The sequence below is a fragment of the Suillus paluster genome, assembly GCF_016628075.1.
Source record: "Suillus paluster strain FC165 chromosome Unknown EDB91scaffold_59, whole genome shotgun sequence".
In the NCBI taxonomy this organism is placed as follows: domain Eukaryota; kingdom Fungi; phylum Basidiomycota; class Agaricomycetes; order Boletales; family Suillaceae; genus Suillus; species Suillus paluster.
The window spans coordinates 25,375-47,802 of record NW_024537619.1 but is presented as its reverse complement, the minus strand read 5'-3'; the positions used below and the strand labels follow the sequence as shown (position 1 = coordinate 47,802).

The 22,428-nt window shown below is 48.8% G+C and overlaps 11 protein-coding genes across 11 annotated transcripts; 5 read left to right on the top strand and 6 right to left on the bottom strand.

The window, feature by feature from the left end:
* Positions 1 to 71: 71 nt before the first annotated feature.
* On the bottom strand, positions 72 to 2,800 carry EDB91DRAFT_1152121 (DNA polymerase III, clamp loader complex, gamma/delta/delta subunit). The gene is given in 11 exon segments (XM_041319464.1): positions 72 to 127; positions 222 to 589; positions 649 to 896; positions 944 to 1,194; positions 1,214 to 1,324; positions 1,467 to 1,519; positions 1,566 to 1,630; positions 1,676 to 1,714; positions 1,907 to 2,006; positions 2,059 to 2,582; positions 2,638 to 2,800. The coding sequence occupies 9 exon segments, from the start codon at positions 2,451 to 2,453 to the stop codon at positions 415 to 417; spliced, it is 1,437 nt and encodes a 478-aa protein (XP_041173799.1). The 5' UTR covers positions 2,454 to 2,582; positions 2,638 to 2,800; the 3' UTR covers positions 72 to 127; positions 222 to 414.
* A 43-nt stretch (positions 2,801 to 2,843) lies between these two features.
* On the top strand, positions 2,844 to 4,196 carry EDB91DRAFT_1152111 (uncharacterized protein). Its single transcript, XM_041319463.1, has 3 exons — positions 2,844 to 3,019; positions 3,088 to 3,726; positions 3,780 to 4,196. The coding sequence occupies exons 1-3, from the start codon at positions 2,945 to 2,947 to the stop codon at positions 4,011 to 4,013; spliced, it is 948 nt and encodes a 315-aa protein (XP_041173798.1). The 5' UTR covers positions 2,844 to 2,944; the 3' UTR covers positions 4,014 to 4,196.
* EDB91DRAFT_1152106 (pre-mRNA processing factor 3-domain-containing protein) lies at positions 4,197 to 7,004 on the bottom strand. The gene is made up of 10 exons (XM_041319462.1): positions 6,925 to 7,004; positions 6,867 to 6,873; positions 6,753 to 6,785; positions 6,461 to 6,700; positions 6,246 to 6,410; positions 5,899 to 6,195; positions 5,645 to 5,845; positions 5,495 to 5,591; positions 5,225 to 5,438; positions 4,197 to 5,147 (listed from the first exon to the last, which is right to left on the bottom strand). The coding sequence occupies exons 1-10, from the start codon at positions 6,987 to 6,989 to the stop codon at positions 4,649 to 4,651; spliced, it is 1,818 nt and encodes a 605-aa protein (XP_041173797.1). The 5' UTR covers positions 6,990 to 7,004; the 3' UTR covers positions 4,197 to 4,648.
* A 67-nt stretch (positions 7,005 to 7,071) lies between these two features.
* On the top strand, positions 7,072 to 8,014 carry EDB91DRAFT_1152104 (ribosomal protein L10e/L16). Its single transcript, XM_041319461.1, has 4 exons — positions 7,072 to 7,468; positions 7,528 to 7,583; positions 7,631 to 7,698; positions 7,749 to 8,014. The coding sequence occupies exons 1-4, from the start codon at positions 7,154 to 7,156 to the stop codon at positions 7,886 to 7,888; spliced, it is 579 nt and encodes a 192-aa protein (XP_041173796.1). The 5' UTR covers positions 7,072 to 7,153; the 3' UTR covers positions 7,889 to 8,014.
* A 257-nt stretch (positions 8,015 to 8,271) lies between these two features.
* On the top strand, positions 8,272 to 9,078 carry EDB91DRAFT_1058311 (adenylylsulfate kinase; the record flags this gene model as incomplete). Its single annotated transcript, XM_041314147.1, has 5 exons — positions 8,272 to 8,299; positions 8,350 to 8,435; positions 8,484 to 8,633; positions 8,684 to 8,888; positions 8,945 to 9,078. The coding sequence occupies 5 exons, from the start codon at positions 8,272 to 8,274 to the stop codon at positions 9,076 to 9,078; spliced, it is 603 nt and encodes a 200-aa protein (XP_041173795.1).
* Positions 9,079 to 9,605: 527 nt separating this feature from the next.
* EDB91DRAFT_1152098 (kinase-like domain-containing protein) lies at positions 9,606 to 11,593 on the bottom strand. Its single transcript, XM_041319460.1, has 4 exons — positions 10,765 to 11,593; positions 10,540 to 10,706; positions 10,005 to 10,489; positions 9,606 to 9,950 (listed from the first exon to the last, which is right to left on the bottom strand). The coding sequence occupies exons 1-4, from the start codon at positions 11,527 to 11,529 to the stop codon at positions 9,742 to 9,744; spliced, it is 1,626 nt and encodes a 541-aa protein (XP_041173794.1). The 5' UTR covers positions 11,530 to 11,593; the 3' UTR covers positions 9,606 to 9,741.
* Positions 11,594 to 11,626: 33 nt separating this feature from the next.
* Positions 11,627 to 13,713, top strand: EDB91DRAFT_676373 (UDP-3-O-glucosamine N-acyltransferase). Its single transcript, XM_041328064.1, has 7 exons — positions 11,627 to 11,766; positions 11,815 to 11,933; positions 11,984 to 12,449; positions 12,500 to 12,767; positions 12,823 to 12,971; positions 13,022 to 13,125; positions 13,180 to 13,713. The coding sequence occupies exons 1-7, from the start codon at positions 11,687 to 11,689 to the stop codon at positions 13,293 to 13,295; spliced, it is 1,302 nt and encodes a 433-aa protein (XP_041173793.1). The 5' UTR covers positions 11,627 to 11,686; the 3' UTR covers positions 13,296 to 13,713.
* A 92-nt stretch (positions 13,714 to 13,805) lies between these two features.
* Positions 13,806 to 15,020, bottom strand: EDB91DRAFT_1152095 (uncharacterized protein). The gene is made up of 5 exons (XM_041319459.1): positions 14,857 to 15,020; positions 14,504 to 14,801; positions 14,190 to 14,450; positions 14,009 to 14,132; positions 13,806 to 13,950 (listed from the first exon to the last, which is right to left on the bottom strand). The coding sequence occupies exons 1-5, from the start codon at positions 14,905 to 14,907 to the stop codon at positions 13,908 to 13,910; spliced, it is 777 nt and encodes a 258-aa protein (XP_041173792.1). The 5' UTR covers positions 14,908 to 15,020; the 3' UTR covers positions 13,806 to 13,907.
* A 300-nt stretch (positions 15,021 to 15,320) lies between these two features.
* Positions 15,321 to 19,564, bottom strand: EDB91DRAFT_1152086 (uncharacterized protein). The gene is made up of 11 exons (XM_041319458.1): positions 18,942 to 19,564; positions 17,478 to 18,837; positions 16,957 to 17,430; positions 16,753 to 16,908; positions 16,506 to 16,705; positions 16,347 to 16,455; positions 16,184 to 16,294; positions 16,065 to 16,133; positions 15,970 to 16,014; positions 15,899 to 15,910; positions 15,321 to 15,841 (listed from the first exon to the last, which is right to left on the bottom strand). Exons 1-11 carry the CDS (start codon positions 19,502 to 19,504, stop codon positions 15,488 to 15,490), a joined length of 3,453 nt encoding a protein of 1,150 aa, XP_041173791.1. The 5' UTR covers positions 19,505 to 19,564; the 3' UTR covers positions 15,321 to 15,487.
* A 40-nt stretch (positions 19,565 to 19,604) lies between these two features.
* Positions 19,605 to 20,099, top strand: EDB91DRAFT_1206079 (ribosomal protein L34-domain-containing protein; the record flags this gene model as incomplete). Its single annotated transcript, XM_041320703.1, has 2 exons — positions 19,605 to 19,991; positions 20,047 to 20,099. The coding sequence occupies one exon, from the start codon at positions 19,605 to 19,607 to the stop codon at positions 19,974 to 19,976; it is 372 nt and encodes a 123-aa protein (XP_041173790.1). The 3' UTR covers positions 19,977 to 19,991; positions 20,047 to 20,099.
* Positions 20,100 to 20,174: 75 nt separating this feature from the next.
* On the bottom strand, positions 20,175 to 22,407 carry EDB91DRAFT_1302614 (clasp N terminal-domain-containing protein; the record flags this gene model as incomplete). The annotated part of the gene is made up of 3 exons (XM_041324994.1): positions 22,352 to 22,407; positions 21,657 to 22,300; positions 20,175 to 21,603 (listed from the first exon to the last, which is right to left on the bottom strand). Exons 1-3 carry the CDS (start codon positions 22,364 to 22,366, stop codon positions 20,175 to 20,177), a joined length of 2,088 nt encoding a protein of 695 aa, XP_041173789.1. The 5' UTR covers positions 22,367 to 22,407.
* Positions 22,408 to 22,428: the final 21 nt, after the last annotated feature.

Sequence of the window (22,428 nt, the reverse complement as noted above, 5' to 3'; positions counted from 1 at the left end):
ATCTCTAATACGGCAATACCGGGCGATCTCTCACCGGACTTTGTTATCTCCGCATGGCTTGCATAAAACTTATAAGGCTGTTCTCACTTGCATGCGCATAACATTTCTATGGTGGGTTGTATCCGAGGTGAGTACTTGTAACCGCAACGGTTCTCTACCTAGTTCATCCACTATTACGATAACCGTTGAGTTGTATGTTCACGCTGACAAATGCTACTTAGCGCATGGCAATTTTTATTCAAAGCAATAGGAATACTGTGCTGAGCAATTTCGCATTGAAACGTGTGAACGGGAAAAAGTCGGTTCAATCTCTGCGAAGCATATTATTTTTTGAGCGTACTCATCGGAGAGTTTAATTCCAATATACTCCGGTAGATAGGATCAAACGTATCAACCAAATGATGCTGTGCACATTCAATGTTGGTGTGGAACAGATGAGCGGCCTTCCCACAACCGCCCGCCGTTTTCCTCTTGCTCCCAACGCAATAACTCTTGTTCATTCCAAACCTTGTCCGACATGTCACTAGCTTCCTTTAAAAACTTGTCGCCACGGAACGCAATTGGGAGGTAGTCGTTGTGCACGGGATGTCTGTGGGTGCAGGCGAATTAAGTAACACTTCAATAAATATTTCACAAGTGTTGGCGCACCGAAAATCTGGGTTATACTTGTAGCCCTCTGAATAGCCAAGCTCCTTCATAAGGGCTGTTGGAGCGTTACGGACCGCCACAGGCACGGGCATTGTCAGGTCTAACTTTGCCGCTTCTTCCGCCCTCTTGTATGCCTCATAAGCACGGGTACTTTTCGGTGCTTCTGATAGATAAGCTACACAATGTGCTAGATTGATTCGGCACTCAGGCATCCCAATAACCTGACAAGCTTGAAGAGCTGCCATTGCCTGAAATGCTCGATTTGAATCTTAACTTGAATCATTGGTCGACTTACCAAAGGAAGAGCGTGCGTATCAGCCAATCCAATATCTTCGCTAGCACAGACGACCAATCTTCTTGCGATATACAACGGATCCTCTCCTGCTGTGAGCATCCGTGCTAGCCAGTACATCGCTGCACTGCCGTGGCTACCTCGGACGCTCTTATGGAGCGCTGAAATCATGTCAAAGTGGCTATCTCCTACACGATCATATGAAGCCGAGACACTTCGGCGTAATGATGTGAGAAGAGTATGTTCATCTCTATCTGGCTTAGTAACCAGAACAAGCTTCTAGTAAAGATAATGCAGTCCGTGCATCTCCTGTAGAAAGAGATACGATGGAAGAGATGATGCTGTTTGTAAGTTGGGGATAGGACGGAAATGGGACGATCGCAGCTGATAGACGACTGCGAGGACTCAGGACTGAGATAGCAAATTTTGCGAGGTCGTAGGTTCTGTGCCCACCATGTGGGCTAGATGCTCTTTCAGATTCTGGTTGTTCATGAGGGGCCGGATGCTAAGACTCGCTCTACAGCACTGGCGATAATATCTCGAATGTCATCGTCTGTCAAGCGTTCGAGTACTAATACTCTGCAAAAATTCGGTGCTTGAATGAAGCATTAACAACTCAACTCACCTGCAACGACTCAGCAAGGCGCTGGTCAGCTTGAATGACGGATTCTCAGTCGTCGCTCCAATCATCTTCTATTTTGTTAATAGTTGGGGAGTCTACCTTGCGTTACATACCTGGATTTGGCCTTGCTCAATAAATGGAAGGAAGATGTCCTATTCATCCGCTTCAGAAATAGCTGCAAATGCCTTCAGAAGAATCGTACCTGTTGCGCCTTGTTGAAACGATGTACCTCGTCCAAGAACAGTATCGTCTTTCTAGAGCACATGGAGTCGATGAAGTCGATACGAGAAAACATGACCTTACCTTCCAATTAATGATAGAGACGCCTTCGCCTCTTCGAATACTGCACGAACATCGTTCGTACCTGAAGAAGTCGCGCTTAGCTCCCTGAAATTGCAGTCCACGTGCCGTGCCAATAATCTTGCCAAAGTGGTCTTTCCGCAGCTCGAAGTATGTCAATACCAAATCTGACAAAAACATGGTTGAATTCCCTCACCCAGGTGGTCCCCATAGTATAAGACTGCCAATTATACCACTGTCCAGCATATTCATCAGAAGAGAATCGGGGCCAGTCAGGTGCTTCTGCCCAAAAAATTCGTCTAGGGATTGCGGGCGAAGCCTTTCCGCAAGAGGTATGGCAGACTTGAAGTCAGAAGGCGTGCCTTTGAGACGTTTGCTTGTCATTCGAGATAGTGATGGCATTTCAGACTTCCGTTTCTTGGAAGTAGTAGTGGGCGTGTCTTGAGTCATCGATGTAAGTGCTGAAGGACCGGCAGCCAAAGTACTGGTGTGCTTGTCACGGGTGTGGCTGAATATCGGCGCCAACTTCTTGGACGCTGTCGCGTTTTTGGGTCGAAAGGAAGATTCTCCTAGACGCTGATCAGGTGCCATGTGAACACTGCAGCCGCTGTCCAGATGTTTATTGATGTTCTCCTCTAAAACAGGCTGCAGGCATATTGGACTTATAATAAAGTCTCAGCAGGGTGATGTACAGTTTATCCGATGTGACCAACCAAGATACTGTCGGGAACATTGTAATTAGTATCTTGCAATATGAGTGAGAAATATCCCGCACCAGAAGGCATGTGGTCGTTCAAACTTCAGAGTGAAAGTGGTGAGCTCTGCTCTGCCTGCAACTGCCAGTTTCGATATGTTAATAACGGTGTTCTTGATTTCAACGCTCGCTGAGCTCAAAAGCTTGTCAAATTTAAGGGTTAGTAAGTAAAAGGTTCCGGTCGAGGCGAGGTCGAGGCCTTTTGACAATATTTCCAAGAGCGTGTACTTGGCGTGTCCCGGGTCCCAGTTCTAGTAGTGGGTTTGATTGCTCGCGATCGTGGGTTTTGCAATTTTGTTGTCGTTGTTTCGCATATCTCGAGCGAACGATGCCAGCTGTCGATGTAAACGGTCTTCCTGCGTTGGAAGTGCGACCTTACCGTGTTCTTATCACTGGCTTTGGTGTAAGTTACTTCGGAGCCTTGCTCTCCCCCACCCTTTCAAACGCGCACCTGACTATCCGTGAGCCTAGCCGTTCTCTCGCTATGCGATCAATCCATCATGGCTGGCCGTCAAGCCACTTCACAATACCATTTTACACATCGATCTGCCTACTGAACCCATTACAGTCGATGATCAAACCCCCATGCCCGAAGAAAACAGCTTTATCCAGGACGTACGCGACATCCATCTAACGACACTCCAAGTCCCCGTAACCTATGAAGGTGTTCTCGCAATTGTCCCTGGGCTACACGCGCGGCCACCTGTCCTCCCTTCTTCTACAGATCCTGACCTACCAGACATCATACCGCCACCAGATGGATTCGATCTCATCTTTCACGTAGGTGTTGCTGGGAGAGGACCACTGCGAATGGAGAGGGTTGGCCATAAGTTTGGTTACAACATGAAGGATGCCACTGGTTGTCTTGCACCAATCGTACGCGTGACGCGTGACGAAAGCTCCAATCCCAACCGCGGACAATCAGAACCCTCGGAGATGGAGAGGATGGAAAGAGCACGTTTAATTGAATACGACATTGACGCACCTGTTGATGGCACAGAACCACCTAAGCGTGGATTTGGAAAGGGATACGAGTCGTTTCCTGAAGAGATCTTCACAGAAATTGATGTCGAGAAGCTTGTGCATCACCTCAAAAAGTCGGGTATCGAGGTGAGATTGACTTGGGTGTATCTTGTCAGGAATACTGACATGGTTTTTGGAAGCAAATATATTCGTCCCTGGACGCAGGACATTACCTTTGCGACTTCATATATTATTGCTCACTAGCCGAGAGCAAACGGGCAAGCGGAAAAGCCGATAAGTCGACTACTAAGGTCCTTTTCCTACATTGTCCACCTGTTGACCAGCCGTTGAGCACAGAAGAGGTAACAGAAGCCATTAAGCAGTCTGTGATCTGGTTATATGGGGCTTCAAAGTGCACGCTTTCATCTACTTAATTGACATGGGACTTTGGAGTAAGAGCAGATACCATACACGATCTCTACAGTCCGTTAGAATCTGACATAGAAAATGATTAGAGTCGTGGTTCACACTGGAGACAAAGACCCAAATGTTAAGGCCTGCCCCCAAATCTAGTTTGCATTACAACTGTAGAGAAACTGAAACTGAAGATTAAGATTTGCAGCTTACGTCAAAGACATGCTAACAGCAATTTAAAGTTGATTTAAAGTACATGAAGCTTTTCATCGAAGGTGGAGGTGATAGAGCCTGGATTCATTACCGAGAGCGAATGAATCACTTTGAAGTTTGGGAATGGTTGTAGAGCGGGACTCTTGAGTTATGTGGCCAAGTCATATACGATGTTTATCTTCGTGCTCTTGATGTCTTGGCTTGCCTTTGGGATTTCAAGACATGCGAACATCTGATATGATGCGCCGATGATGACCAGAACTGTGTTGATCAGTACCTTCGATGGATTTAACAGAAGACCCAAACGTTCACATGCGCACGTAAATCAAGTCTATAAATCATCATCGTTGATATTATCTCCCATAGTGTCATCATGCACCTCGAAAAAAGTCGCAGGTAAGTTAGTACAAGCAGGACATCAACAAAATAACTCTCTCCAACCTCAAAACAGCTCCTCCTCCTCCGGCTTCCAATTCTTCGCCTGATCCCAATACCCCGCCAACTTCTGACCCAACACCTCCTTAGCCATCGCATCTGTAGGACATCCCCTAGGCTTGAACGTATTAAACGCCCGGTCTCGCAGTTGACCCTCCCATACGAGATAACATGCGTTGTTTTCGAGAGAGGCCATTTCTTCTGGCTGTTTGCCTGCACCATCACCACCACCACCATTACTGCCATCGGCACCGCTGTTGCTTTGAGCTTCTTCTTCTTCGCCCCCGTTATCGATGACAACGTCCTCCCCACCGCGCGGACGCGCAGCTTCGGTCCATGCGATACGGTCAATCATTAAATGCCTATATTTCTGTACGAGTCTGGCAGCGCCTTCGACATATACCATGCTGAAAGCGGGGTTGAAGATGCAGACACCTGTTAGGTTGAACTGTTCTGCGTTTTTGCGGACTTTGAAGCGGTGGGATGGGTCTGTGAGCGTTTTCACTCTGTTGCAAAAGTGAAAAAAAAAGTGAGATATGGTCAGCTGAATGAAATGGCGTAGTTATGTTATAGGGAGACGCACTTGAATACAGCGCCCATGATGCCCTTCTTCTCTTCCTCAGATTTCTTATTCTCCTTCTTATCTCGGCGTTGTTCGTCGGTGAGTTTACGTTCGGCGTTCATCTTTTCGTGGTTGTGTTTTCTCATGGCGACTTCTTTGCGGACGCGGGCTTCAACGCGAGTGGGGTCTTGGACTGCGTCGGATGTCAGGACTTTCATCAGGTTTGACAGACGGACTGTGACGACAAAAGTAAGTTAAAGGAAGGAATTTCAGTGTAATAAGGGTGCGTGCCTTTGGGTGGATCAGGAGGGATGAGACCCATACGGATACGATCGCGTTTATCTTCACGGTCAGCTTGACGGCGCTGCTTCCGCATCTTCTTTCGTTCCTGTTGTGCCATGTTAGAGTCATCCCATGTACGCCGACTGAATATATGCGCGCCTTTTTGGTCAACATGAGTGGTTTCAAGCCGACTTTGTTCTCGTCCATTGGAGCAATGGGGATAGGATGCTGGACATATAGCGTGACCGGCGAGTCCTGGGTTCGGATGTTGAGATGCGAAAACCCAAGGAAAAGGTCATCATAGTTCTTGTTGGGCAGCAGAGCTGCATCCCACCACTCCACTGCCGGAGGAGGTTCACGCTAAGAGCCCCAGTCAGTTAGGAACCGAAACGAACAATCAATTCCAAACGCACCTTGATATTCTTCTCTAAAGTCTCAAATTCAGAATCCAAACCAGCTTTACGCGCGCCTTCGGCAATACGTTGCTTAAGAGCCTCAAGTGCTGCTTCCTGACGCATTTGTTCGGCTTGCTGTTCATACTTGCCTTTCTGGATGAAGCGGAAACTGCGACCGTGACGCTCCTTTGGTACGCCTTCAAAACCGCTTTCTTTGGCTGCGCTTGAGGTGGAGGCGTAGGGGTTGGCTTTGACTTCAACAATGGGAACTGGGGTCGGTGCCGGGGGAGGGGTTGGGGCGTTTCGGATGTTTGCCTTGAAATGGCGTTAGTTGGAAGGATATGGGTAAGGGAGTGGGTAAGCACCTTGATAGAAGCGAACTTGGGCTGCATTGGTTTGTATCTGTCCTTCTTGGACTGGGGAGCGACGGGAGCGGTGTCGAGGAGAAGGGGATGAGCGGTCATTTTCAAGCCAGCGCCTTGTTGGGCTGGTTCGATTGGCTTATTCTTCTTGCCCACTTGATGCACTGACTGGACGCAGATTCAGAAGCGAGTGGATGTGCGAGAGTGGAGAGGCTCACCATATATGGATTGTCCTTGACGGCAAGCTTTGTCTGCGCCTCTGCGACACGGCGCTTGGCCTCTGCAACTTTGCGAGAGAGGTCATCGATGTTCTGGAGCGGTGTGCCTGGCGCTGGGGAAGGGCTACCGGTCTTGACTGGTGGAGTAACCTTTGCAAGACTTGGTATGCCACCTTTCATGGCAGCTACCTTCGCAGCAATCTCTGCACGTTTTTGCGCGATGAGAGCATCTCCAGATAACTGTTGAGAGAATGAATTAGTACATGAAGTTGACAGGGAGATTAGTACTGACGGCTGCTGATGTGTTGCTTCCATTAGAAGGGGTCTGTAATGAGTAAAAGGTTATAGAGACTTGTGAGAACGATGTAGAGGTGAATTCACCTTGAGAAAAGAAAGGTGAACTCACAAAATCACTGAAAACAAGACATGAGCCAGTTGAATAATAGCTAGTAGGATTTACTGACCTTCTTGGTTTCTTTGTTAATGGAGACTCGCCATTACCGTCGAAGGTTCGTTTCTTGTCGCTCATCGTTGTTGACTCTAGAGTGTACTTCAAGGGGGGTCGAGGGGGTTACTTCCTTCTAAGCTCGTGACAAGCCCGTGACCAGCCTGGCTCATACTACCACGGAACATCTCAAAGACGTAGTCCGGACTGGTCAGTCTCGGAGTCTGGGAGACTAGCAAAAATTGACGATGTTCTCACTTCAAACACTTCGAACGAGCGTATCATCTTTCCCGCACGGCGTACGTTTCCGGTCACAACTCGCGCCTCGTCAAGTCCAACACATCAAACGACACAAAGGTCGCGTCCCAATACCCATAGGCGGCTCAACAAAAGGCACCACCCTTGCTTATGGCGAATGGGGCATCCGCATTAAGGGCATGGGCGTCCGTTTCAGCGCGAAACAGCTCACTACTGCTGAGGAAGTCATAAAACGCAAAATAAAGGTTGTCAAAGGTGCAAAAGTCTATCTCAGAGTTTTCCCTGATATCCCAGTTTGCATCAAGGTTTGCGATCCGTTCGTTCGTTCTTTGCTTCGATTTTGACTCATGCCGTTGAACTCAAGGGAAATGAAACTCGTATGGGTAAAGGAAAAGGAACGTTCGAGTTTTGGGCTACTCGGTAGGTTCTCTTTTGCATTCGTGCTCCGTGAGGCTCATGGATCGCAGCGTTCCCACTGGTCGCGTCATATTCGAGATTGGAGGCACGCCGATAAGAGAAGAGTTGGCACGAGAAGGCAGGATGTTCCTACCCATCTCTCTTCTATCCAAACTCACCCTTTCACAGCTTTACGACAAGCAGCAGACAAGCTCCCAACCATCATGGAGTTTATCACGCGTTCGACACCTCCTAGGCTTGGAAATTTAGTCTTACATCCAGAAGTGCCCGCCCCCACCGCTGCTGCACAGCCTGTTGAGACTTCGTAGCCTCAGTTTGGAATGCATTCATATTTGGATTACAAGGCTTTGTACAGAGCCATTAGATTCCTGCGTGTGCTTCCCCACCGTAATTCCCTCCCGCTATTAATCGCATTGGCCACCTGACTCGTGTTCATATCTACAAACCATATAAGACATCTCGCTTCCTCCACCTGCAGAGAGAGAAACAGAAACTCTAAAATAAAGAGTTCTTCCAAAGACCTCGTGTCGAGGATAATACTTCGTACTTGAAGCAGGAAGTGATATATTAGGTTTCAAACTCCGTGCAACATATCACAGGGTACTTACAATCGGGAGTCGGGAAGCCGAGAAAGCTTGATATAACCTAGTGAGTCACTGAAGCTGCTTATTCTACATACTCCCCCACTGAGATGTCAACAAACATTACTTTTCATCCAGGTGTGTCCCTGGAACAGCTTTGTTCCACTAATAAATACCAATATTTACAGGATCTGTTGACGCCCAGGAACGCGTTGGCTTACTCAAACAGAAGGGTGTTACTGTCTGGCTCACCGGACTTAGTGCTAGTGGCAAGGTCTGTTACCCTTTCATCTTACCGATGCATACGCTGATAATCCCACAGTCAACGATAGCATGCGCTCTAGAGCAACATCTCCTTCACTTACACAAATTTACCTACCGGCTCGATGGAGACAACGTTCGCTTTGGGCTCAATAAGGACCTTGGTTTTGACGAGAAGTCCCGAGTGGAAAATATCAGGCGCATAGGCGAGGTACTATACCTTGGCGCTATGAGCAGCCACGTGCTTACGTTTCCTTCAAGGTCTCCAAGTTATTCGCAGACTCTGCTTGCATTGCGATCACAGCTTTTATATCGCCCTACAAAGCTGATCGACAAGTAGCCCGTGAACTTCATGAGAAAGGAGGCCTCGCGTTCATCGAAGTGTTTGTTGATGCCCCTCTCAGTGTGGTTGAACAGCGTGACCCGAAAGGGCTCTATAAAGCAGCTCGTGCAGGAGAAATCAAGGGTTAGTCCTCACAACGAGACTCATTGTAAGTTAAGGCACTGAAAGTCTGCATGTAGAATTTACTGGCATATCTGCGCCATACGAGGCCCCCGAAAATCCTGATATACACATCAAGACAAGCGAATGTGATGTAACTATGGCAGTCGAGACCATCGTTAAATACCTCACCAAGCACAACTATATCTCATAGTCACCCAAGATTGGCAAAGTCTGAACCCATACTGATACAGTCCATATACCGGCTACATAGAATGTCAGGAGAGTAGAATGCAATTAAGATCTCAGGGTGATCAAATTTCCAGAGCTAGCTGGACTCCAGGACGATATCAGTTACAGAATCCCATTTCCAACCGTCGGTGTCCTCCGTAAAAGATTCTCCTTCGATAGCAACTTCTTCCTGCTCTTCTGCTATAGAGTCTACTGCGGCTTGTTCGAGCATCGTTGTAAAACCAACTTCGATTACAGACAGCCACTTTGTCAAATCATTGACGGACCGCACCAGCTGTGCGTTCGTGGCGTCATGGCTCATGAGACTACAGAGATCCAGCGGCAGAACCTGAGGCCCAATAGTTGGCAATTGTGCCGATGTACCTGAGTGAGATAATGAAGCAGAGTGAGACAGGTTCGAAGGCCCAGAGGGAGAGTGGCTTCGTGAAAGTGTCAGGGAAGCGCTGGAAGTATTCGCTGCAGGAATGGAGCCAAGACCGACGGAGATCTTTTCGCTTGTCATCATGGGTGACCCGAGTGCACTGGGAGAATGAACAAAGGAGCTTTTATTGTGTACAAGGGCCAAAGGTGAAGGGGGGAGCAAATCTGTTAGACCCAACTGGTGCTCCGATGTAATGGTAGGCACCTAAAATGACTTGAGTGAACATTTCGATGATATGCCGTCGCTTGCTACCTTCACTGCGTCTTTGAGTCCCGGTAGAATTAAACTTGCTGCGGAGCTGCTGGCATCACTGCCTTTGCTTGATGAGCTGCCACTCCTCTCCCGGGCCACAAAAGGCCTGACGGGTGGCAAAAGAGGAGAGGTCGGAGCCGTCTCGATAACGGTACCAGAAGCTTGTGACAAAGAATAAGCCGACAACAACTGGAGATTGATCACAATATATATACCTTCGGCCTTGTTCTCTGGAAGAGCGTTTTCATCTTTCGTTTCCACATCCATAGAAGTTGGGACGCTGGTGGAGAGTTTCGACTTCGCTCTCCGGGGAGGAAATGCGAAATCATTGTACTTGACCATCTGGACATCATCTGTACTGTCCGTAGGGGCTAATGTGCGTTTGAACGGCGTACGATCACGTGATGGTGACGAAGAGGAAGATGCGAGAGGCGTGGGGCTCGGAGTATCGCGCCGTGGTGGAGGGGGTGGCATCGGAGCCCGTAGAGTTTCAACTCCAAGATGCATGGAATCATCATCAAAAAGGCCACGCAAGGATGTAGGTACCCGAGCTGAAGGCTTGACAGTAGGAACTGCTAGTGACGAGTCATTCGGGAAGGTATCTGGCAGTAAATCTTCTTTTAATGCGGCTTGAAATGTTCGACGTCTTATTGTGTCAAATTCCCAGAGGTCTGTCTCTTCATCTACCACACCTTGTAAGCTATTGAAACAACTTTAGTCAGGAAGGAGCGCTGGACGAACAGCACTCACTCTTTCATCTCCTCATTCTCCCAGTCGAGTGGTTCCACTAAGCTGTTGCGAGTGCCCCCATTTTGCATCCAAGCATCGTACCGGAGTATCAGCTCCCGTAGAGCAGACACGTTAGCCTTCGCCGATTTAATCCATTTCGTTTTTGATAATTCATCAGCGGAAAACCGCTTGTCCCATGAATTAAGTATGCCATCAATCAAGGCAGCGTCAAAAGCCATAACTCACCTCACTCGGAGATGCTTTGAGACAGTGCGATACGAACTCCCGCATTTCTTTGCTACCATCTGTTTCAGCCAATTGAGGGGGTTGTACCTTGGCTATTAATTGCATAACCTTGATTGCATCCCTTAAATCTGAGTGAGGAGGTGCACCCTTCACCATCTCGTAAATCATGATGCCTAAACTCCAAATATCGGCCTTGCTATCGTACGCTGGAACGGGCTGTGCCACTTCAGGAGCCATCCAATTCGGGGTGCCCATCAAAGTGTTTCGTTTACTTGTGGTCGTGGCAGAGAGTGCGGAGACACCGAAGTCGCAAATCATGACTTTACCGGTGGCAGTGATGAGGATGTTAGCGGCTTTGATGTCTCTATGGATGATGGCGGATTTGTGTAGATAATTGAGGCCAATGACGACCTCACGGCTGATGAGTACAATGAACCGTTCCTCCAGAACGCGGTCTTTAGAGGTCTGCATGAGAGTGCGGACACTTCCACCCTGGGCGAATTCCATAGCGATCCAAACGCGAGGCCCGTCAAGATAACAACCGTAATACTTGGTAACGTTCGGAGCATCGCGAAGCTGGGTCAATAGAGCTACCTCACGTTGAATGGCTTCTACATCATCATCAGCAGTGTCCAAGTTGATGATTTTCAGGGCCACAATATTTCCTGTGGGTATATGAACGCCTTTGTGGACGGAACCGTAGGCACCCTTGCCCACAGTTTCCAGGCGTCTGAATAGTTGATGCACGGTTGGCTGAGAAGCCATTGCGGCAAGCACGACGTTGACGTCCTGGGGATGATCGATGAGGCAGACTATCTGAGCATAATTCTAAATTATGCGTGACGTAACGCTGTCACAGCTAGTAGGAGGAGGAGATACCGATCATAATGTCAGAGACCTTCGTTTCGCACCCCTGCACGCCATGATGAACTTTGACGTCACTCCAGTTGAAGTAGTCACTCGTGAATTTGTAGCAGTCGTCCTCGCGGGATTTGGAAATGAGTAAGTCCTGAAACCCATGAGATTGGCTACTTCGTCATTGACTTGTAGACTACTCCCTTTGACTGGTGAACATGGTGACGAGCCTTGTCCAAAGGCGTTACTTCCTATTTCAAACAAACCTATGCTCGACTATCCCTTGTCATGGATCGAGCAGTCTGGCATCAAAGGTGGACTTCATACAATTTGTCTGGATCAGCAATAGCTTATCGAGTCACAGATGTCCTTTTGATATGTCCTTCATCCCACCGCCCCGCAATATCTCACTATATTCACTCGCAGTCTTCATCTGCATCCTTCTCTTCCGTCCATATTGACCTCCAGACTTTCGATGAATCACAAGAGCTGAGTGCAGGGACATGCTCCGTACTTCGCCATTTCGCCAACCGCATCAAGGAGGACTTCATTCTACTCCCTTGCGATTTCATACCGCCGCCTTCTCTACCTTTATCAAAGTTGCTCAACAAGTTCCGCACGGACTCGATGTTAGATGGTTCCATCGTGACTACGTGCTGGTATGAGCACAGATCGGACAAGCAATCTACTCCAGATGAGTGGGGTTCTCCGGCACAACCGACTCCGATCGTATGGGATCACCTCAGCGGCACCCTGTTATATGTAGATAGTCCTCGTGAAGCAGACAAAAATAGCGATGAACTGGAGCTGCGGATGACCTTACTCTCAAGGTGACTCATATCCTTCGGCAAGTGTGTGTGATGATTCATCCATTCCTTAGATATCCACAGGCAAAGTTGTCTTCGAAGTTGCTAGACTCACATGTTTACGTTTGTCAACGCAATGTGCTCGACTTGTTGGCCCAGAAAACTCGGTTTGACTCTCTTAGAGAAGACTTCTTTCCTTGGTTATGCAAATTGCAGTATCAATCAACTAAGCAGGAAAAATATGTCACGAGCCTTCGAATAGGAATTACAATTCATCGAGCGGATGACGGCTTTGCTGTTCGCGTCAACAATCTACCAGCGTACCTCGAGGCAAATCGTCATGTTTGTCTTCTTCTGTCTTGCGGATCAGATTATCACTGAAAATGAGATACACCAGTTTGTAGCTGACACCTCCATCGGAGACTTCACACGTGTCGAGGAGAAGTCAACCATTAAAAAATCTACTATCGGAAAGCATTGTGTTATCGGCAAGATGGTGAAGATCGTGGGATGCGTTCTCCTGGATCATTGTGTTATTTCTGATGGGTAAGTGATTCTCGACTTAGTATCTGACAATTGCATATATCCTATTCCAGGGCGAAGCTCGATGGTTGCATTCTGGGCAAAAATACTACTGTAGGTTCGAAAGCAGAGTTGATAAGATGCGTTACCCAGGCTGGGTACGAAGTAGAAGATAATGGTAAGCCAACCACCCCCCGCGTACCTCAACGGCAAAATTAAACATTCGTGATAGAATCAGTGCGAAACGAAAAGCTTGACATTTCAGACTGGGCTGCACAACCGGAAGACAGCGAAGGTGATGTTGAAGACAGTACAGGAGAGGAAGAAAGCGACGAAGGCGAAGACTGACCACCAAGGACCACGTAGTTTTCAGTGGAAGGCATGTACCCAGTGCACAGACAACATATACAGAACTTGAGTGTGTACATCATTCATCCAAACGTCTGATTTTTTTGCAGATCGCGATCTTCGCCTTGTGTCCTCCCCCCTTTCCTCGACGTTCTGAGTTGGCTCACAACGCTTATTCTCACTTTGTAGCCAAATGTCACCTCGACCTACCTACCATCAAGGCAGGGCCCTTTTCGTTCTGCTCAACATTGCATGTATACCGACTTTGTGCGCAATAACCTGAGCAAGCTTCTGCGGTCGCGAATGCCCGACGCAGAATACCACCAATCATCGAAGTAAGAGTGGACAGTAGAAAATGTGCGAGACGGGAGAGTGGTGGGACAGTCCTGCAAGCGTATGTGAAAGGTATGTGCGCAGACGTTGCTCTTCAATACGACTTTTGAAGGTAGTGGTCACTGCGGTATCAGCAATGTGTTGGCAATATTTCAGGTGACTCGATGCTGCGTCTAGTGCGAGCACACTGACTCGTTGCTCAGTAAAAGATTATCATCGAATTAAGCTGACATAGTGTACAAGTGCTCTCTTCCAAAATCCAGTAACGGCCTATTGTAATCACTGCCTGCGCTGTTCCGCACGATAGTGTTCCGCAAGATATCTGCAAGTAAGTCTTAGCGTCTGCAGCAATGCAAGGCAGTCAGTGTTAACGCCCTCACCCTTCGCCACCCCAAAGCGTGAGCAGGCTCAATGAAACAGCGGTGACGACATCCCGGTTCCATTTGGGTTTGTGCCAATTTGCGTAGCTGTAATACCCCACTGCTCCAATAATCGCTGTATTTGCTGAAGGGGTAGAGGTAAACATTTTTTAAAACATCTGTAGATGCATTTGTCACTGACCTAGTCCGACCAAACCACCTAAAACACCCGGACGAAAGACGTGTTCGCGCAACTGTTTGTAAATGAGAGTGCCCTCCTCACGTGCACGTCGTTCTTCCTGGCGGCCTCTAGGGGTCTTTCGATACTTCTCTGCTGCGCAGCCTTCAGTCCCGATCAACAGTACAGCTCCTGCCGCTGCCGAACTGATGGCAGTGAAATTCCGCTGAAGCTCAGGTTTGGTATAGAACACGTAGCCCACGCTGGACAAAAGACCGATATTTACTGTTGGATAAAATCGTCAATTAACACATAAATCTGGAAGCAACGGATCATACCCAGGCCAACAAGACCACCAGCAACACCTGGACGTAACAAGTATTGCTTTGCGACCTCCCACAAATAGGTGCCTTCCGCTTGAACCTCCTGAAGGCGCTTGCTGCGTTTGCCTTTTCCGGGTGTCCTACCCGGGTCGATGAGATCACCCTCAGTATCTTCTGGAACATATGTTTCGGATGTGTATGTCGCAGGGTTCTCTTTAAAATCTCTGGAAACTACATTAACTTTGGAAGTGTCGTCGATAACGTTACTTGGAGTGGATTGTTTGGTTGTGAGGAGGGCAGGATCTGGATGAGGCTGAGCGGTATGGTGAGCACGACTTTACAGAACTCTAAATCTCCTAAGTACGTACCTGCTCAGACGGGGGAGGAGCATCACGAGCAGCAACTGAGGCGTAGGACATATTATACAACTCGACGTTATTTCAGAAACTAAGACGTTCAACGAATAGTATGGTCGCCATCTCATGTTTATGTACTGCAGAAAGCAGTGTGACGTCATCGTACTACGTCATAGGAGACAGGCCTTTAAAATTTCTTTTCATCACTGTACATTAATATTCCGCGCCTCGTTATCACCAGCTGATGATATCTTTTGGGCCCTAAGGCCTGAGGCCTGAGGTACTAGCAGGGGGTCCCACCCGCCCTCGCAGCTCACCTTTTTCTTCTTATCCCTCCCTCAGGGCAGGAAAGCGCTACATGCCTTCGCCCGAAACCTCATGCCAATCTCTTCACACATACTCGCTTAGTAATCGACACACAGTATGCACGTAACGCGTTCCACACGATATTCAGTCTGAGACAATCAACATTCTTCAATGTTCCTACGACACGTCGGAATGAACCTCGAAGAAAAGGGTATATAATGTCAGATTATGTGCTGCTAAATATAGCTGTAACGGAACATACGCTAAGAATATTCATGAAGGTATAGCCTGGAAAACAGTGGTACGAGGAATGACACTGGTGCAAATTTAGGTTCGTTTAGAAGACATCCAGTGAGTGTGGACAATCAGCAGCTACATGTCCGTGTCCTTCGCAGTCAACACAAAGCAAGTCTGACGGATCTCCATTCATCTGCATGACTGCATTTTTGTCACGAGCAGCGGGTGTTTCGTCTCGTAAGAGGTCGCAAGTGAAGATGTCATGCCCCGGTCTCTCACAGATCTCACAGACGTCTTCGCTAGAACTTTGTTTAAAGTTGTTAGTCGCGACGCCTGAGGTGGATAAAGATTTGCGAGGAGGCAGATCTATGGGCTCGAGGCTATTCTTTGACGACTTCTTGTGGTTCCGGGACAGCTTCTCTTTAAGGTGCTCGACTTCTTGCTCGAGTTCATCCTGAAAGAAGGTAAATAAGCATGAAAGCACACCTATATATTATAGGATAAAACTCACTTCGCGATAAATCTATCAAGTCGGATCAAAGTCGAATCATAGTCTGCTCCACATGCAGTAGTGACACGTACCTTCGACTCCACGAGCGTTTCTAGCTCGCCAATCTCTTTGTTCAGCTGGATCAAATACTGGTTAAGAAGGTATAGCAGTAGCGACTGGCACGTACATCATGTGTGACACGGGCGGTCTTCATCTCAGCTTCAGTTAAGCGCTTGCGTAACTGCTCCAGTTCGTTCTGCGACACGCATCAGTTCGACGAGCTGGATACGCTACGCGTTGACATACTTCCAACCTAGCCGTCTGATCGTCACCAGATGCAAATGTCGTGTGATTTCCAAGAGCAGCCTCCTCACGCAACAAACTCTGCTCAACGTTCTCCTCGAGGATTTTCAGTTCCTGCGATAAACACGTAAAGGAGAATTCGTTAGTTGCCTGGCGTGAGTCGTACCTGGCGAAGCTGATCGGTCTCTGACATCAAGAGTCTGTTCTCAGACTCTAGTAACTTATTTCGCTGAGTCACTGCTGAAGTCTCTTTTTGCAATTCTTGAACGATGTGCCTGTTGTGAAAGATGAGTGTCGGAAAGAAGAATAAGGGCAAAAAACCAACTTCAAGCCCATTAATTCAGCAGATTCCTGCTTAGACGAAGTTGGCATCTTTGGTGGCTCCTGGATGCTATTGACAGGAATGTCGCGGTTGAGTTTTTTCTTCGCAGTGTCGAGCTCCGAAGTACGCTCCTCGAGAGCTTTGCGCAAAACAAGCACCTCCTTTTGCAGTTGTTCATACTTCACTTGCCAATTGACCGTGTCCTACACTCGAGATCAATGGCTATATGCGAAAAAAGGCGGCCTCTTACATCAGCTGTTGAGGAGACAGATGCAATTTCTGATGTAGATAATCGCAATTGATCGAGTTGGTCACGCAGTTCTTGAATCTCCTCCGTGAGGCGCGCGCACTCTCCAGCTTTGAGTTTCTGCGAGTCGGAAACACCGTCTGTTTCGAGCCCAGCCACCTGGTGGACTACGTTAGAATGTGGAGCGGCTCAAAGCACGCCACTCACAGCAACATCGGATCTCAGATTTTCAATTTCAGCCTGGGCATTTTCGAGGGCAAGAGTACTTTCTCGCAAAGCCTCCTCGACCTCTTCCACGCGACCTTTAGCGAGAGCCTCAGCTTTGAGAACCTGTTCAACAGTCTTGCGCCCCTCGTTGAGTTCGCATAGCATAGCATCTTCCTTGTCCTTGAACCGTTTGATTCGCTCATGCACGGCAGCTTCCTCCCGTTCAGATACCGCACGAGCATCTTCAAGAGAGTCCTCCAGTGTGGCAAGTTTCCGTTGCAAGTGTTGCACTTGTTCGCGAAGGTTTTCGTTGTCGATTTCAGCAGCGGAAGTGGCGCGTTGGAGGGCGGCGCTTGGAGAGAGAGGAGTGGTGGCCTTCTTGACTTGGTCCTCGAGAAATACGATCCGGTCTTCAAGCTCATATCGGCGCGAATCTGAGGCGCTGAGACGTTCTTCATATAGCGCAATCGTTTCCTAAGATAATGGTCAGTCCATGCTAATTCAAATGCAACGTAGCTGACCTGGCCAGCTTGACGAAGTTCATCAATTTGCGCATTTAATTCTTTCCTGTCAGCCTCCAATTCGCCCGACACTGTCTCCAATCGACCCTCCAAAAGCCCAATTTCGTCATTCTTAGCCTTGAGCAGCGCATCCCTGTCATGCTCGGCACCCTCTTTTGCCGCGATTGCCTCTTTAAGACTCTTGACGAGTGACTCACTTGTGTCAAGTTTGGCCTGCAAGTCTGTGACACGAACCTCGTTCTCGTTCTTGAACCGTTCTAGTTCGGACGTTGTTTTCAGCGCGGTGCGTTCAAGGGATTCAATTTTTGATTCTCGTTCGGTACACTTACGCTCGAGAGTGCGGAGCTGGTTCTCCGTAGAGGAAACAGAGGCGAGAGCTGCATCACGCTCAGATTCGAGCGCGCGGACTAGCGCAACGTCCGTACGGGCTGCATTAGCAGCATCACGAAGAGAAGCATTCTCGCGCTCGAGAGTTTGTAGGCGAGAATGCAGAACATCCTGTTGCACGTCGTTGTCGGGGAAAGCAGATCGAAGAGAAGCAACTGAGGAGGGTCGCGATGTACTGGGGTCACTGGTATTGGGTAGCGGAATAGACTGCACTGAGAGGAGTTGATTAATCTTATCCTGCAAAGCCTGTGAAGAAGCAGTCAGATCCATCGAAGAACTCGGTCGGATGCGTGATGTGAGGTCCTCATGGGCGAGATCGGGACCATCATTCAAAGAATAGGTAGACGTGAAGGATGCTGTTCGTGCAGGTGAGGCAGGTGGTGGCATAGCAACTGCACTGGGTATCCTTGGTCGTGGGGTGTTTAGAGATGGGCGGCCTTTGAGGCCAGGGGTGTGTGCGCCGTTGTAGGTATTAGGGGCACGAGAAGTAGCACCGGCTTTTGGTGTGGTAAATGGAGAATCTGAAGAGTGTATACTCGAATCTAGGGGTCCGCGCGATGGTGACGATGGAGTACGAATAGTATACTCTGGGGTTCCATCGCCATTGGCCTTCAACTGCTTGGCTGTGAGACCAATATATTTGGAGGCCCTCGAACCTGAGGTAATTTGAGCCTCTAATCCAGGTCTTCGTGGCGACTGCGACAGGCCTAACTGCGGAGTTGGCTTTGTTTTGCGAGCTGCAGGAGTTGTGCCAGCACTGGGGCGGCCATAGAGGTTCGACGGTGTGACGCGCCCGCTTCCAAAAGATAACGAATGTGAGGGAGTGACTCTACCAGAAAAAGATGGTGTTACGCGACCACTGCGAGAGGAGGTGACTGATGGGGGCCGGTAGCTAGAAGGGATGGTGGGGGCAGATAGTTTCGTGGTAGCAACGAATACACCACAGTTTGGAGGACACACGAAGTACTGTTTCCTGAAGAAAAACACTCAGCAAGATAATCTATGAGCAGAGTTGAGAATAACAACTGTTACTGCACACGAGCATAGCAAGCAGTTAACAGCGAACAGAAGACTCACCCCCCAACAGATCCATCATTCTTTCCTTTGCCTGAAAATCCGCCACCAAGCTCGACGCCTGCCCACAGGCCCGATTTACCGTCGATCTCTCCAATAAACCTTAGGCAGCCCTCGTACCCCAAAGACTCTATTCTAACATTATCTCCGACTTCGAACGTCCTCCCAGCTCGACTCACACTACGGGTAAAAACATCTGATTGTCTGCTTGGAGGGCGTGGAGCGGGTGTCTTTGATCTGTTCTGCGCGAATGTAGAGGTTGAAGCAACCGAGGAAGGACGACCAGCTACAGAACGACGGCCAGATTGCAGTGACGCAAAATTTGACATTGGGGAAGTTGATGAAGGGGATGAATTCGAAGCGGTGCTAGTACGATGCTGGGCTGGATCGTTGGCCTTGATTGCATTTGCGAATGTACGAGACATATACTCCACATCAGAGTCAAAGGCATTAAGATGAGGATTAACGGAAGACGAAGAACGAAATCTGCCTGGAGTAGGTATTCCGGTAGGCTTTCCAGGAGTTGGAATACCTGATATTCTGGGTTTGCCTGGCGTTGTCGACATTCTTCAGTGCATGAAAGGATCCCAAGCAGGCTCAAGCAGGTGTCCTGAGCATTACAACCCTGAACGACTATAAAGTCACGTGACTACGGATGAGCATGATATGTCTTTAAATTTTAGCGTTGGCCTGCACTTAGCACTAGCGTTGAACATGTTTCTTCCACTTCTTGGAGCAATTCGTAGACCGTTACTCAGTTTACCATCATTCACCGCAGTGAACCGCATCATCCCAGCGTCGCGCTCTATCCTCATCAATCGCTCGTTCCTTGTCCCACAAACTGGATATACGCTCCCGCTACCTTCACTATGTGATGCACTCGGCCAGAGGCGTTTTGCCTCTCGTGGCACCGAGTACCAGCCTTCGCAACGAAAGCGCAAAAGAAAACACGGCTTTCTTGCTCGGAAAAAGACCGCAACCGGTAGAAAAATTCTAGCCAGACGACTATTCAAGGGACGAAGGTTCTTGAGTCACTGAGAGTTCATGGCGATGGCATGTCTTTTACTTCTGGTCTGATATCTCAATTGACCATAGATTCATTGCCCAGGTCAGCAACTAGGGAACTTGAAGGATTTCCAGGGACATAAAGATGATGTTTTTAGAGTTCTACACCGTGCCCTAGTATTTGCATATATCATTAATCCAAAGTCAACTAACTACGAAGGCGCATATGAGCTAATTTATATCCACCACCTCTAATGCTTGTCGTGCTGCATTGTCCTGAACCATACCGACCCAGGCTATATCTTTGCAAGCTGTTGGGCTGTTCGGGCGGTATGTATGAGCAATAACTTCAGTTACATAAGCCTGGGGAGGTGAGAGCGGCGACGAAGGCGTAAACAGGAATCCGCGCTGAATGGATGAAAGGAGCGCTGTAATGGGAGTTTTGGAGGGGGACTCTTGAAAGTCAATGATGCGTGGTGAAGGCGTAGCATCGATGGAAGGAGGGCACGCAACGTGCGTGTCGTCAGTAGTGACTTGTGTAGATGACTCTCCTAATGTTGGTAGCTCAAGCTGGCATGACTGACGGGGACTACAGGCTGGGGAAGATGGTAGAGGCACTGTGGTAGGGCATATAGTGGGGCTGGGCGGCAATGGTATATGTTCCGGTGCTGGCTTGCTAGTATCAGGATTCTTCGTACTGCCCGGCTTGGGATGTATCGAAAGCGCCTTGACAACGGGCTTAGAGGTTTTGGCGGAAGACCGTCCTCCCCACACCGGCTTTTTCTGATCTACGGCTTGCTGGCTGGAACGACTTGATGCAGCAACTTGCTTGCGAGAAGTCTGCGATGACGTTTGTTGCTCGACTGCCGTGGTCGGTGACCGCGACTGGCCAAGCCGAGAGCTTGTACCCCTGGTTGGCGGCTGCTCTAATTTCGTCATTGTCCGTGGTCCCGTTCGAGACAATGGCCTGGCGGTAGCAGTTGAGTGAATCTTTGTGGTTACGAGGTGATTCTTTGGATCACGTTTCGAGACAAGAGCTGGTGCGAGTGAGCTAACTGAGGGCGGCTTGACTGACGGAGGACCGGTCTTGAACACCGTGCGCGTCATCACACTCTCGTCAGCTTCTGGTGCAGGAGCTGTGGGAATGAGAACTCTTCGAGCACCTCCAACACGGGGCTTCTCATCGTGTGGCTTCAAGAGCATGTTCCCTACCCGCTGAGGGCCCTGGGTAGTGGGAACTACATGATGTGGAATATCCTTTCGTCGATTTGTACTCTGTATAGTCGATGGGCCTGTTTCCGAAGGGGGACGAAGTGCGCCTTGGCGAGGCGGTTCTCTCACCGACGGCCCTGCGCTTGCATTGGAGGTCACTTGACTTGATACAACACGCGGCTTCACTGCGGTCACCTCTCGCTGTGGCTCAGAGCTAGGAGGTCGTGTTGGTCGCTCCGATGAAACTCCGGCGGCAGTAGCGCGCTGCATGGATGTAGCTCTAGAATGAGAACTCATCTTCTGAGCTTGGAGGGATCCGATTGGCCTCGAGGTTACCCTTGCCGTCACTGCAGGACCACGAGAGAGTGCTTGCGAAGTCGACCGCGAAGCAGCTGTGCCTTGCACATCTAAGTACTTCTTGATAACAGGGGTTAAGGGTGCAATGAAACTGAATGGTGCATGTGAGGCACGTTGTCACAAGCGTAATTTTTAGAGACCAACCTCTCCACGCGATCAGGCAAAAGGGCTTTGTATGCCTCAAAAATCATTTTCCCCGCTCTTCTAACATCTGCGCTAGCATCCCGGGCAGACAACTTGATGACGTCCTCGATAAGACGGGCACGAGTATCCTTCTCAATATCAGGAGGATTGAAACAGTTGAGACAAGCAAGAATGCCCTCTGCAGCCACTAGCCGAAGAAGAACCGACTTGTGATTTAGCGAATCCGCGAGATATGGCAGAAGGGAAGGCAATTGGGTATTTTCAATCACAGCGAGAATGCACGCCTTCGCTCGGTTAGTGAACACCTTGTTGGTCCGGCCGCAAAGCCCGAGAAGAGTCGGCATAAACAGTGAGACGAGTGGTTCAAATGAGGGGCCCAAACCCGCCAACAGAGCGTTTACAAGCTCAATAGTAGAACCGGACAGTCTACTGCGCTCCGAGTTCATAGCGTGGTTGAGTGGTCTTGAAAGCGAGCGTATACCGGCAACCATTTCTGTGGCAAAGTCGCATCCGCCGTTATTACAACATTGGGTGAGCTGCATAATGCCTTGCTCGATCTTGTCCCATGACTCCTCTGTCTCTTCAAGGGAGACCTTGCCGCGGACAGCTTCAAGTTCTGCGTTTAAAATTGCTGGAGAGATACACTGCTGGGATTATAAGAGAGCAATAAGAATGATAGGTAATGCACCACCCACCTTTCTCTTGGACATGTATTAGAACGTTGTAATGAAGATGTGGTTAGAAAATGAAGTGACAGGCAAGTTCAAATCAG